Here is a 15,019-nt window from a genome sequence, read left to right on the forward strand (position 1 = left end):
ACAGATAATGCTGCCTACTTTGCCTGTTTCAAGAGTAGATTTTTCTCATACGGTGCTTTAAGGACATTTCTCATGTTAGTACACTTGAGTTTCATATTTTGCTCTATTCCTTGTGGGAACCCCCATCTCCTTGCCATAAAGAGGCATGGCTTTCTGAATGTTTGTGTTAGCAAATAGTTGCTATGCAAGTACCTAGAAACACATGTTTTTGACAAGCTAATGTTGAACGCAGCCTTTAGCTAGCCCATGTCTATCAGTTTCACAGAATGATTAATCCTAAATATTTGGTGTCATAAGACACAGGAAAAAAGCAAGTTCATCTTATTATTAGTTCATGTATCAAAGTATATTTTCATTAATATACTTCTAAAATACTTTTGGAAGCCTGAGCTATCATTTTGCTACTCTGTTTTTTGTAAATCAGGGAAGCAAGTAGATAATGATGAAAAAATTAGTCTTCCACATAGCTGTCCTATGAGTGTCCTTCTAAGATCAGTCATTCAAAATGTGACTAAATAATGCATTGAGTCTATATTTGATTTTAAACAAACTCCAATATCTTTTGTTTGTGATGGCTTCTACTCTTTTCATTTGCTTCTACTGCTCACATACAGACTCCTCGATGTCGAGGATGTTGGAGCAAGATTCAATATCCCCAAGGACTCTGAGACATTGGACTTCAAAGGCCTTTATCACTCCAGGCTACTGTTGCCTTTCTAAGGTGTTTGAAAGTGAGAGTTTAAGAAGACTCAAAAATAAACACCGAAGTGTTATTTTGCTTCTAAAAATGATGTTTAGAAACTTCACAGCAAAATATTAAGTTCCACTACAGATAACAATGAAGGAGGTTCAGAGTAAAGAAATTTTCTCATGATAAAGAAACACACACACACACACACACCACATCTATCATCCTTTTCTTGCTCACCAGAAGGGAAGAATGAGCCATGGTAGCGTAATAGCTCCTTAGGGAGGAAATCTATAAGTAGAGTGACAGTATTTTTCCAAGTGACATATTTCCAGGCATGCGGGGAATTCAGCCCTCTGGCCTAAGTCACCCAAAGTACTCCTTCCTAGCTTAGCCACTGTTTATCTACTCCAAGAGCTTGCTCGCATTCTCTGCCTCCATGAGGAAGGACAGGAGGGAGCAGGGCTACAGATGTGTGCTGGGTTAATTAGGGAGTTAGAGGTCAGAAACTGCCCATATAATCAACAGGCTTTGTAGTCTGTCATCTGAGAAAAGTGAGTTTGAATCTTAGCTGCACCCTTCTTAATGGGGTAACCTTGGAAGGTTACTGGTAGTAGATGCTGGCATGCATCATCCTCTTGGAATGAAGAACTGACTCTATTCCTGAAGCTTCTGGGAATGCTACTTGCAGCTCTCCACCTTCTTCAGGAACTGCTCCGGCTGAACAGAACCTCCCTACCCGGGTCACATCCCTATTCTGGGAGACTTCCACCCAGTGCCTGGTGATAAAGGTCTGGCTCCTCGGTCTTCCTCGGGACAAATACAGGGCAGTCCCAACTTAGTGAGCCCTGAAGAGCCAGCTGCAGACTCCCTCAAGACCCATCACGGCTGGGCTTCTGCATCTGCCCAGTCATGCTTCCTTTCTCCCTCTATTTTTCCACTGGTATTGATCCCAAGGACATTCTCGCATAAGCTTCCCTTTGTCTCTGCTTTCCAGGGAACTCAGTGTGTGACATCACATAATTACTAACTTGTAATGTGTGTTAAAGTGCAGATTCTGATTCTGTAGGTCTGGAGTGGATCTGAGATCCACATTCCTGACAGCCTTCCAGACGGTGCCAATGCTGCTGGTCTGCAAAACACATTAGGAGCAGCCAGGATATGAAATATTAAATCGAATAATATATGTAAGGTACTCAGCACAGTACCGAGGGTGTGCTTGTGTGCATAATAAGTTTATTGACTTATTTATTTCCCTCTGTCAAATAATTAGAGACAGTATATTAAAGTGTGCCCAGGTAGGTTAGAAGGACAGATGACCCACTGAACGCGGGTGTGTGGGGGGCATTTATTTGCAAAACATGCCCTGAAAGAGAAAGAAAATGAGGACTTTCATCTTGCTCTGACTCCCGTGGTGCACGTCCCAGCTAAGCAGTCCCTGTAATTCCTGTTCACGGTAGGACTTTGTTCTTCCCTGTCCTCAGCAGTTACTTGCGAATCTAATTCTCCCACTTCTAAAGTTTTCTCAAGCCTGTCCCCTCTTCATGCTCACATCTGCTGCCTTAACTCAGGTCCTGCTCATCTCCTCAGCTGCCATGTTTCCAGAACCTTCTGATGGGTCTCCGCCACTCCCACCATGAATCTTTCCTCCACAGTTCCCTGAAGGCAGTGTTTTAAAGCACAAATCTGATCGTGTCATTCTGTCTTAAAAGCCTTGAGCAGCTTTCCTTGCCTGTTTGGTAGAATTTACATCTCCTCACATAATGCACAAGGCCTTTTAACACCTGGCTTCTTGTAATGCTGTAAATCAAATTTCCCACTCTTCCTCACACATGCCATGATTTTTCACATTTTGCTGTGAGTGTCTGAGTCATTTTCTCTTCCGGGTGCAGGTTCTCCTTTTCTTGACAAGCTATGTCTTCCAGGCAGTTTGCAGCCCTGTGCTTCTACAGCATTCTACACATGCTAGTTTTTCTTGCTATCATTATAAATAATCATAATTATTTGTTTATTTGACAGTTTCCTCCACTACTACGAGCTCTGTAAGAATCAAAGACTTTGTATCATGACAAGTCTCTCATCATATTTAGTTGACTTCTTCATGATTGTTCTTCCATGTGTAACACAAGCCCTGACACATAGTAGATCCTCAAAAAGAACTGTTGAATGAACAAAATATTGAACCTGTTTAGTAGGATAAAGTCCAAATCATGATTTAAAACCTTTTTCTATGTGTTTGAAATTGTAAGAATCCACATGTCAACATATGTTACTTGGGTGGCATGGCAATCTTTGTTTTGATTGATTGATTGATTGGCTGATTTCTTCTGCAGTGTCGAGATTGTTGTATTGAGATATATTTCACATACCATAAAATTCACTCATTTAAAATATACAATTCAGGGATCCCTGGGTGGCGCAGCGGTTTGGCGCCTGCCTTTGGCCCAGGGCGCGATCCTGGAGACCCGGGATCGAATCCCACGTCGGGCTCCCGGTGCATGGAGCCTGCTTCTCCCTCTGCCTGTGTCTCTGCCTCTCTCTCTCTCTCTCCCTGTGTGACTATTGTAGATAAATAAATAAATAAATAAATAAATAAATAAATAAATAAATATTTAAAAAAATAAAATAAAATAAAATAAAATATACAATTTAGTGGCTTTTAGAATATTCACATGGTTAAATAACCATCACCACAATCTAATTTTAGAACATTTCCATTATCCCCAGAAGAAACCTTGAAGCCAGTCCCAATCTCTCCCATGTCCCCTTCTCCCCAAACCTCCAGCAACTCTAATCCACTCTCTGTCTCTATAGAGATGCTTATTCTGGACGTTTCATATAAATAGAATCATGCAGCAGGTGGATTTTTTGTTACTGGCATCTTTCACAGCATATGTTTTGAAGGCTCATCCATTTTGTAGCATATATTTGCATTTATTGCAAAATAATATTACAACATGAGGATATACCACATTTTGTTTATCTATTCATCAAATGAAAGGCATTTGGATTGTTTCCATTTTTTGACTACTGTGGATACTACTGCTTTGAACATTTACGATTTTGTGTGGGCTTATATTGCATTCTTGAGTATATGCCTAGGGATTGCTGGGTCCTACAGAAACTCCAACATTTTCTAACTGTTTTTCAAAGTGGCCGCACAATTTTAAATTCCTGCTAGCAGTGTACGAGGATTGCGATTTCTCTACATTCCTGCCAATGCTTGTTATTATTGTAGCTGCTTTTAAAATAAGTTTTACAGTGTTGTGCTTTTTATAACTTTCAAATGTCTTGTGAAAGTTTCTCAACTAACCCTGAGTTTATGCAATGTTATCAAGTCTATAGGGAAGTTAAAGATGTTGGTATACCTGGATATGTCAAAAAACAGAATAGAAACGGTTGACATGGAAATTTCTGGATGTGAAGCCCTTGAGGACCTCTTACTGTCATCCAATATGTTGCAACAGTTGCCTGACTCTATAGGTGAGAATATTCATGAATGTTTATATGAAATATATCATTGTCTTTTTTGGCTTAGTCCTAGTTGGTCAGTAGTTATAGGGAATATGCTGTTAGCCTGACTGATACTAATAAATTACCAAGTTCATTATGCAAGATGTAAAAATAGTAGTTTACCAATATCTTAAAATGAAATGGTAACACTAACAAATTCAAGAAGGCTCTCCTGTTAAAATGATCGTACCAAATTGATTTTTTTAATTCAGATATTTTAAGTTGTAAAGTATTATTATAAAAAGTATATTTTTTATATTTAGAATGATTTTATAACTATGCATATCTCCTTTTATCACCATAGAATTAGAGTAGCTTCTATCCACAGGGTCCTGCCATCTCCTATTTTCAATACTATTATAACACTGCTATAATCTAGAAATGACAAAGAAGTATAATAAATATAAAATCTCTTTGTGGTTCTATTATTAAAAACAGATATATTGTCTTTTATATGCTGTTAAGATTCATGACAGCAGAGAATTGGTCTTAATATGCGTCAAGCACCCAATCCATTTTGTTATAGATCTTTATATAGTAGTTTTAACACAGCAGGCTAGGTTTTCTTTCTATCTGGATTTGATAATTTTTTTTTATTTATATAATCACATACTTTATAACAGTATTTTCCAGCTCATTCCATTAGAAGAGTTATCTGAGAGCATTATTGAACACTTACACATTTCCAGACTCTTTCTCTGAAAATTCTGATTCAGTAAGTTTGTGATAGGTCCTCTGATTTGTTTTTATTAAACATCTTAGATGAAACTTGTAGTAACATAAGTTTAGAAAACACTGTTTTATGTTGTAGAAGGTGAGGAAGTCTAATGGTTAAAAAGAGCAACCTTGGTTTAAGATGACAGAGATGACCATCTGGTCAAGATAACCACTCAAGATACATGCCTCGTACTCCCACTCGATCGCCAAGCTGTATCTCTTCAAAGATGTAAAGAGAATAGAAAAATTACTTATATTTGAAGAATATAATTTTGTTCCTTACTGCCTCCTCAGTACCATGAACTATCCCTAGTTTATAATGAGGGTTTCTTAAATATTCAGCAAATAAGATAATTTAGCCATGCTTAAGAAGAATGATCATCTACCTCAACCTGAGCTAGAACGGGAATATAGAGATGACCCTAGGCCTGAAGGGCTCCAGACCACAAAGAGCAGTGGCAGCTGTAAGTTCCATTTCTGCAGTGAAAAAAAAAAAAAAAAGGTGCTATAAGCATAACAGATGAGTCCAAATGCACAGGATATTGAGGCAACAACCCCTTTTCTGTGAAGAGAGCCTGAACAATCTACAACCACTATATGGACCTAGTGTTGGAAAGAACAGATAACAGATTCACTGCTGAAAACCCTGACAAGTCACAGCTAGTTCGGACTGGATCTGCACTATCCACATGGGCTGAGAGCTTCATGTCGCCTAAGGTGAACCCTGGTTCTGAACTCCAGACACCTGGGATCGGGGTTAGGGAGCCAGAAAACTGCCAGACAGGGAGGGATGAGCATAGGTAAGGAGAAAACATTCACCCTCACGAATGAGCATGCAAACAAAAATCCTAAAGGAAAACTAATGTTTTAACAACAAAAAACCCAAATGGGATAATTTACCAAGTCCTCAAGCAATGTAAAAAATGATTTTTAAGTATGTGTAGATCCTCGAATAGACAAAAGTTAGAATAACATTCATAAAAATAAGAACTTATAAAACAAAAACTGACTAAGAATAGGGGGTTATGAAAAAAAAAACAATTAGAAATCCTGGAAATGAAAATGGTACATAGTGAAATAAAAGATGATATAATTATTTGTTTAAAATATCTTCCTTCAAGAAAGCAGCCTAGGAAATCAGCCTTCTCGCGGTGCGGGGCAGACAGAATGGAGGGTGACAGAAAAGGTCAGACTGGGTAGTTGGCTAGGAGCAGCAGGCAGGATCGGTAGGTGGGCCTATGTATTGAACACTTTCATTAAGAATCTGAATGGCTCTCAAATGAGGCCGGTAACTCTGTTGTAACAGCTTACTCCTCAGGCTGTCTCTTTGGACCCTATTGACCTTTCAGAGAAAATTACATTTGTGCATCTGCAGAGTTGCCTGACTCCCTGATTATAGGGAGGCTAACTTTCCTCCAAAATGGCTAACTTTCCTCCAAAAATTCCTTTCTTGGGTCAAGAGAAGTGTCTGGATAGGAGACAGAGCTGTGTTCTAAGGCCCTAAAAGAATTGATTGCTTCTGACTGGATGGGGAATTGCCTCTTGTCTTCTTTATTTGGACATCATCGGGCTACCAACATTTAGGAGAACAGTAAAGATAAGAAATTTCATAGTGTCAATTAATAATGGAAAATAGCAACTAAAATTAAAATCTTTCCTTCCTTCCCCTCAACGTTAGTTCCTCTGCAGCTGTGAAGTATTTGAATGGGGTGATGCACTCAACAAAACCCGTATGCTGAGTCTCTTTCCTTGTCTGGTTCCAGGGAAAATGAAAGGGGCTCTTTTACTCTTCTAGATAGAGCTTTCATTATTATTATTTTTTTTTTTTACTTTCCAAAATGATTTATCTTATTCACAGGTTTAGTAGTGAGTCACCTGAGTTCAAATTCTGGCTTTTCCATCTTGCTAGCTTTGTGACCTTAGACCAGCTACGTAATCTCTCTGTGCTCAATTTCTTCATCTATGAAGTAGGGCAGTCAGACCACCTGCCTCCTGGATTGTTTTCAGCAATAAATTAATTCATACATACAAAATTGCTTGGAACAGTACCTGGCACATCGTAAGTGCTCATGTTAGCTATCATTGTCATCTTAAATTTGATGAGCACACAGCTATTTGGCTTCAAAATTCCATTGCCTACACGTAAATGCCATGTAAACATAAGCTATTTTTTATGACAAATCATAGTAACGTTTCATACATTGCTGCTTATTACACATTTATATATAAGTAGCTGAAATCACAGTAAGAAGCCTCCTTTTTCTTTCCCTTCAGTACTTCTACGTTGGCAGAGTCGGGTAAAGAGGTGGGGAATTAGGGAAGGGCACAAAGAGCGGGAAGGAACAGGGTTCAATACCTTCGATTCCTGTAGGGTAGAAGAGGAAAGTCCAAGCAGACATGGTACAGAACTGCAGTAAAGGAATGATCTGCTGGGAGAAGTCATGAGCAGTGAAGGTGAGGGTGAGGTCCTCTTTCTGCTCCAAGGACATCCGTGTGGCTACAGAAGCTCCAGAATGTGTCCAAAGAGCATCCCCTTGGATAGAATACGTGAGTGACAAAGTAGCCGCACCCCAATTGAGCAAGGTTCCCTTAAATCCACAGACATGGAGCTAAGCAAAGAGACCTAGCTGGCTTCCACCTTTAAAGCTGCAGAAGCTTCCATGCGGGGTCAGAGCCACTCCTGCGTCCTTCAAAAAATTGTTGCATCAACCTTTCGGTTTTAGTCCCTAGCGTGCCTCAAGACTTGTCACCACTACTTTCAGACTCTGGCACTGTGATTGTCTTAAAGGCCATCTGTCACCCAGCCCCAAACTCCTCAGGACCCAGTCGGGCTGGTGAGACCGTCAGCCCTCCCCTAGCTCCACTGTGGGCAGGTGCAGCCGCTTGGTAAGGGCCACCAAGGCGTAAAGGTTGGCTGTAATCCATCACCCCCTGTGTTCTTTTCACAACCGATGAACATGCTCTTTTGTGTTTCCAAGGCTGGTATTTCTCACATACACAGCAGAGAAGCTGAAGCGATGCAGTCACCCTTTAAACATGAACACGGCAGTGGGTGAGCACCCTTGGGGGATGAAGGACCTCGGGAGAGTCGCCTCTTTCCCCGGTGCCCTCTTTCGGCCCCGTATCCTGGGGCTCAGGCTGGCGTGTTAAGCTCTGCTGTTGTGTAGACATTTCCTCAAGCAGCTGCCTTCCACTAGCACCCTTCTCTCCGGGGGAGCGGAGACTCTGGGTGCTTCTACAGAGCATGTAGCGGAGCATGCTGGAATTCAAAGTACAATAATCACGTTTTAGCTCACATCTCGTTCTGACTTACTTTGTGCCTTTAAGGAATCCTGAGAACACTGGAGGTGGGTGGGCGTGACCTGCAGCAGTGCTTCCCAGGGCAGGCTCACGAATCGCTGGCTGTACAGGGCGCCCTGCTCGCTCACGTTCGCTCCACAGTCACCTTGGGGGTCACACTGCTGCACGGATACAGGAAAAGCTCCTGGAAAAACTTCGTTACAGAAGTATGTTTAGTGTGGTTTCATGTGGCATTTCCCAAACACATTTGACCACGAAACCTACTATATCCAGCAAAGCAACTTTTCTCTTTCTCTCTGTTGGATTAAAGAAAGAAAAAACCTGAAAATTCTTAAAAAATAACAAGTTTTCTGTAAAACAAGTAGCCTACAGCGTATATGCATATTTCCAACATAAAACAAAAAATTAACCACGCTTTGCCCTTGGACGTTGGCTGTTTAGGCCACACAGCTACTGCCCTGGGGCTCCATGAAGGAAGCCGTTCTTCAGTTACTCTGTGCCCATCACTCATTAAAACCCCGGGAATGGAGCAGTCGGTGAGGGTATGGAAGGCATAAATCTGACGGTGAAATATAAATAGTTGAAACCAATTCTTGGCCACTTCTACTCAGTATATTAAAATTGCAAGGTTTTAGTGCTTTTTGCTGATCCAAGTCAGGGATTTATGGTAACGAAAAGAGTATGAGGTCATATGTTGAAATTTTCCAAGTCCGTAATTATAACCACTGCATTGCGCAACACCTCAGTCCCCATTTGTTGATTATTAGGTACACTTCAGATTTGTTTTTAATTTGTATCACAACAGGAATGTTAGTGATCAGTGCTTAGGAGTTAATTAAATATTAAATCACAGCTGGCTTAAAAGTGTTCATCTGGTCCCTTTGCAGCGTAATAGATAAGGGAAATGCGGTAGCGTTGCTGTCAGCCCTGTGTTGGTCTGTCTGCATTGACGTACCTGAGCTCCCACTGATGCCAGTGAAGGTCTTGCAGCTGGACTACATAGAAATATATTTGTAGTTTGTATTAGCAGAGTAGAGCCAAGTGGCATGACAAATAGTCGCCACAAGTGATTCTTTTTCTTTCATATTGTACGTCCGGTCAGAGATCTGTTCCTAGGTATTAATCAGCCTTCTTCTCTCTCTTAGGACTGTTGAAAAAACTAACTACTCTCAAAGTAGATGACAATCAACTTACAATTCTACCCAACACGATCGGAAAGTAAGTGACACAGTTTCATACCAGTCGGCCCCGCTAAGCCACACAAAAGGATATGTTCAATTTTTTTTCAAAACATTTTCTATCTTAATTTAGGTTTATATCTGAACATTGCACTGACACCTAACTATACAATATGAGAAATAACTATGACTCATTGGTGAGCAAAGGGATTACCTGGATATTTAATTATGTTATTGCCTGTAATTTCCCAGATACTATTAATTTGGTGGTTTTGACCGAGGAGCAGCTCAAAATTCACTTGAATATGTCTTATGAAGTCAAATCAGTTTGTATAAAGCTCTGTAGTTTGTATATGTTACCATTACACTGTAAGTGATTTCTACATTTTGTTAGTAATTGTTTATAGTAATAATACTATATAATAGTACTGTGAGTGTTATTTATAATAATATAATAGCTATTGCTAACTGATATTCATAGAAGTTTAATGTATTTCTAGAAGCTGAAGAGATAGGCATCTGTTTAGTTTGCATTTTTTAAAATGGCAGATGTAAATTCTGTTGTATCAATGCTAACATTAAACATGAAATACTAATGGGTGATGGGTATTAAGGAGGGCACTTGTTGTGATGAGCACTGGGTGTTATTTGTAAGTGATGACTCACTAAATTCTACTCCCGAAACCAGTATTACATTATATGTTAACTGACTAGAAGTCAAATAAAAATTTGAAAGAAAAGAAAAAAAAAATGAAAAAGGGAAAAGAAATAAATATGAAATACTAAATATGAATCAAATGAAAATGCAGCAGAGCTTGTTAGATTGAATTTTTTTATACTTTGTAGTAAATTTTATTGAGTTTCTTTCAACTTTTATTACAAATTTTGTGTGGTTATTTTTGAAAAAACTTATTAGGTTTTTATTTTAATTCCAGTATAGTAAACCTACAGTGTTATATTAGTTTCAGGTGTACAATATAGTGATTCAACAATTCCATACATCACTCAGTGCTGGTCACACAAGTGCACCCTTCAATCCCCGTCACCTATCTCACCCATCCACCCCCCAGCTACGTCCCCTCTGGTAACTAGCAGTTTGTTCTCTATAGTTAAGAGTCTGTTTCTTGGTTTCTCTCTCTCTCTCTTTTTTGTTTCCTTAGCTTGGTGTTTGTTTGTTTGTTTGTTTGTTTCTTAAATTCTAACTTGAGTAGAAAGCATATGCTATTTCTCTTTTTCTGACTTATCTTGCTTAGCATTATACTATTAGCTTGCACTTTTGAAAGCTTCAGGATGAAAGGCCATCATTGCCTTTTAAGGATGCAATATATTGCATTTATTTGAGAACAATCTCTTCCTAATTTTATGTTGACACTAACATTTGGTTCATGGTTCTTTAAGAAATATATATTTTTATCAATGTTTCATTGAAATGCTTTTGTTTATGACTTGTGTCAAGGGAGAAATCAATATGCTCTCTTCATTCTAAAATTATGTAAGGCCATTCTATAGGAATCCTGCCCCACATGTCAGTGTGAAAAATTACATAAATCCATAATTTAACAGATCTGGGTATGTTTGGGGGATGGGGAAGGCTTGGCCATTTTTCAAAGTGAGATTCAATATGTATAATTGACATGTAATAAAATATTCATATTTAAAGTTTACAATTTGATAAGTTTTGACGTAGATACAAAGCCATGAAATAATCACCATGATCAAGATGGTGGACATAATCTTTAATCCCAAAGGTTTCTCATACCCTTTTCTCTCTCCCTCCCTTGCTCCAAATTGGCAAGTAACCACTGATATGGAAAAATCTCGCTTCCAAAGAGCAGAACAATTTGGCTAAATTCAAATTCCAATATTCAAATTTTGGAAAGTAGTAAACATCTCAATTTTTTAAAAAATATTAACTATTTTTAGTATTTTAATGCCCATAACATTGCAGTATGTTTCTCCCTACATTTACTCCCATTTTCTCCAATAGAGAGGGAAATTAACTTTCTTTTGGGGTACATAAAAATAATTATCTTTATCAGTCTGATGCTTTTAAAAACTTCTTCCTATCTAATTATAGTCTTAGGTACTAATTTTCTTCTTTAGGTCAATATTCAAGTAAACTAAATTCAACTCCATTTATCTCTACCAAGGCCATGATTGGTATTTTGACCCTTATGTTCACACTTCTTATATAAAGTCATATAAACTAATTGCCCTACATCTGTGAAGACAAATTAAAGAAGTTTGATAAACTAAAAATGCACAAAGAAAAGTTGCTTTTTTAGCATGTAATGAATTTGGGTGCTAGGTCATTTACATAGTCTTCGTTTTAATTTTTAAAAATTAATAAAATTACTTGTCTTTGAAAGTATGAAAAAGATTCATCAAAGATAAATGGGCCTATTCGATTCAAAAGTTGATTACTGGTTTCTAAGGATAGAGGTTTAGAATCTAGTCATAAAAGATCATTTTTTCAGATATTTTTAAATGCCATTATCTTCCTTTGATTATTGTTTCAGGGAAAATAGAAGGGAAGTATTAAAAGAATGAACTAAAACATAAACAAAAAAATAGTGAAAAAGCAAACAAACAGAAGCCAGTGGGAAGCATATGGGAAATCTCTATTCCTTCTTCTCAATTTTGCTGTGAACTTAAGGCAGCTCTAAAAAAAATTGTCTTTAAGAAAAAGAATGACTGACAAACTGGTTATTTAAACTTGGGTTTTGGGAAGACATTTTATCAAAAAATGAACAAAGTGAGCTTGTCACTTCCAGGAAAACAACTGACAGTATTTGTCACTGCCAGTAAAATTTGAGCTATCAAGCAAAAATTGGAATTTTGGAAAATTCCTATCTGCCACTGTGAGCTTGACAGCTTTCCAAAACTTACAGGCTTTTCTGGTGTGATAGTGTGATATAAATTAATGTAATTTGTTGATATTATATTATGAAATGTGTCAGCATCTGGAAAATCCATATAACTCAGTGAAGTAGTATTTCCAAATGACCAATGCATGAGTTACAAGGTCAGGTACGAGTAAGAGACCCATTCAAAATACAAAATAGACCAGTTGATTGTGATGTATTGACATGAAGAATAAGAAATTCATTGATATCCTTTCATATTTTACATTGCAGTTATCCCCTCAAAAACTACCACGTGTTGAGTTTTGGTTTAGTATCAAAGAATAATCACAATTATTCAAAAGAACTATTGGAATATTCCTCTTTTCTTCAACTACATATCTGTGGGGGGCTGGATTGTGTTACATATAATTCAGTCAAAACACTGTGTCACAGCAGATTGAACACATAAGCAGATATGAAAATCCAGTGCCATCTATTAAGCCAAACATTGAAGAGATTTACAAAAATAAAAACAGTGTTATCTTTTACACTAAATGTTTTTGTTTGGGGAAAAATATAGTTACTTTGAATAAAAATGTGTTATTTAACATTTTATAGGTTTACTATTATTAACAGGTAATAATTATGTTTAAAACTCTTGTTTTAATCTATAATATAGTAGATATCGATAAATATAAAAAATATAAACACACATTCTTTAGAGATACCAATGATTTTTAAGAGTGTAAAGGGGTCCTAAGATCAACAAGTTTGAAGATATCTGTTCTATATCCCATCATGTTTTGTATAGTAAAAGTACGAGAGCCATTATCTAACTTATGTTCTCACTGTAAGGTAGCACCTGCATACAAATGTTTTGAATTTGCATATGTGACAAAAAACAAACTATCTAAAATTTTATAGTATACCTTAATAAGCAATCTGTATGAAGTAAGAATAACAACAATAACGATAATAACAATAGGTTGGTTTTTCTTAGGAAATTCAGAATTGATAGATCAGAAGTTTAGTGCAAGGCTAAAGGTGAAATTTGATTATGATCTTATTTAATGGCATTCCATGTCACATCAAAAAGTGTTTTATAAACAGTAGAATAGTCTGCATTTTATTATGAAATAGTCTACCTAAAACTCTGGACACCAAAATCCTGGAAATGTTAAGACTAGCTGTAGTGATACTGCCATTCTAGTCTTAGAATGTTTTAATATGTTAGAATTGTCTCTGGTCATTTTTAATAGTCCAAATATTAAAAATTGCTAGAAGAATTAATTTTTGAACATTTTTCACAGTTGAAATGGATTCCCTAGGTTTTGTGCAAAATGACTTGTAAAATTGATCATTTTTGTTGTCAAATTTTAGTTTGTACCTAGGAGTTGCAGCCACCCTAAGAACTGAATGTACAATGAAAAATAACATTTTTTTTTTTTTGCTCACATTGTGCCAAATACCACGTTTGGTGCTTTACACACATTGTTATTTAGTTAAAGCCCCCATTAGCAGTATTCTATGTGTATTATGATCTCCCCTTTCCCATCAGCAGTTACAGAGACAGAGGCTGAGAGAAGTCAACAGATTTCAAAGCTAAGCTGTTAGTTGACCTCTGATGCCTCTTAATATATATGATAGTTGAGTCACATGTTTTATAATATTTGGTACTTAATGGATCCCACTGCTCTAGAGACAAAGGATCATCTATAGGAAGAGAAACTGCATACTTCTCCTTCTTAGCTTCGTGACCTTGGTCAAAAGCAATAAAAACTCAAATATCTGAATGGAAATCTTAGGAAGTCTTTCCCTCATAGAGTATGGTCAAACAGAAAGACTGTTGGACTGGGAATCAGAAAATCTAAGCAAAGCTGGTAAGCCCCTTCTTCTCACTGGGCCTCAAATTCCTGAGGGATAATGCAACGAGCACTGGCTTTGGAGTTGAACAACATGGGTATGAATGAACCCTGGCTATGCCACTTACTGTGCGAACTTGGACAAGTTATTTAACCCCTCTGTTCGCTTAATTTCCTCATTTAAAGTCTCTGCCTACACCTAAAACCCTCTAGTTTTTGGATCCAGTGTTTAGCCTCTATGATGTCAATACCCTAGATAGTCGACTCCAGCAGTCTACTTACTAAACTGTTATAACAAGAAAATAAGTGAACTTTATTCTAGGTACCTTAAAGCTAAAAAAACATTTTCCCTCTGTTTTCTAATCATGAAAGGATACGTAAGAGATTAGAAATGTACACCGCTCTAGGGAGGAGGTTGTGAATAGAATAAATAGAATAAACAGGGAGACTTGCTTTTATCATATACTCTCTGCAGTTTTTGAATTTTCTATCATGTAATGTTATATTAGTCAAAAAATTAAAGACAAGACACAGACACACACACCCTTCACTGAATAAAGTCCAAATTCTTTAACACAAATATTCAGGCTTTTCTATAGTCTCATCTAAACTGGCGGTAAACAGTAAGTTTGGGGTCAGCATGTGATGGGCTGATCAGCAGCATCAGCTTCAACTGGGAACTTGTTAGAAATGCACATTCTGAGACAATCCCAGCTCTACTGAATGAGAAACTGTGGGCATTGGGCCGGGAATCCGTGTAAACAAGCCCTCCAGGGGACTCTGATGCCTGCTAAAATTTGAGAACAACTATCTAGATCCAGCTTTCAGTTATCAGCTAACTATCTTCTCAAACCCTCCTCTATTGTGCCTGCACAAGAATTACCAGAAATGTTGGTTTAAAATGAAGCTGCCTTG

At 37.6% G+C, this 15,019-nt stretch overlaps 1 protein-coding gene across 10 annotated transcripts in view; it reads left to right on the plus strand.

Annotated features, from left to right (window-relative positions):
* The window catches only part of LRRC7 (leucine rich repeat containing 7), a 491,781-nt gene that overhangs the window by 362,084 nt on the left and 114,678 nt on the right, over positions 1–15,019 (plus strand). For all 10 annotated transcript variants that reach the window (XR_012034800.1, XM_072834031.1, XM_072834030.1 and 7 more), the window contains 2 exons: positions 4,027–4,171; positions 9,364–9,436. Coding sequence is in view for 9 of the 10 variants with exons in the window: in XM_072834031.1 (XP_072690132.1) it covers positions 4,027–4,171; positions 9,364–9,436 (218 nt within the window). In the remaining variant the exon portion in view is untranslated. The remainder of the gene's footprint in view (positions 1–4,026; positions 4,172–9,363; positions 9,437–15,019) is intronic.

This window comes from Canis lupus, chromosome 8 (assembly GCF_048164855.1).
Source record: "Canis lupus baileyi chromosome 8, mCanLup2.hap1, whole genome shotgun sequence".
NCBI lineage: Eukaryota > Metazoa > Chordata > Mammalia > Carnivora > Canidae > Canis > Canis lupus.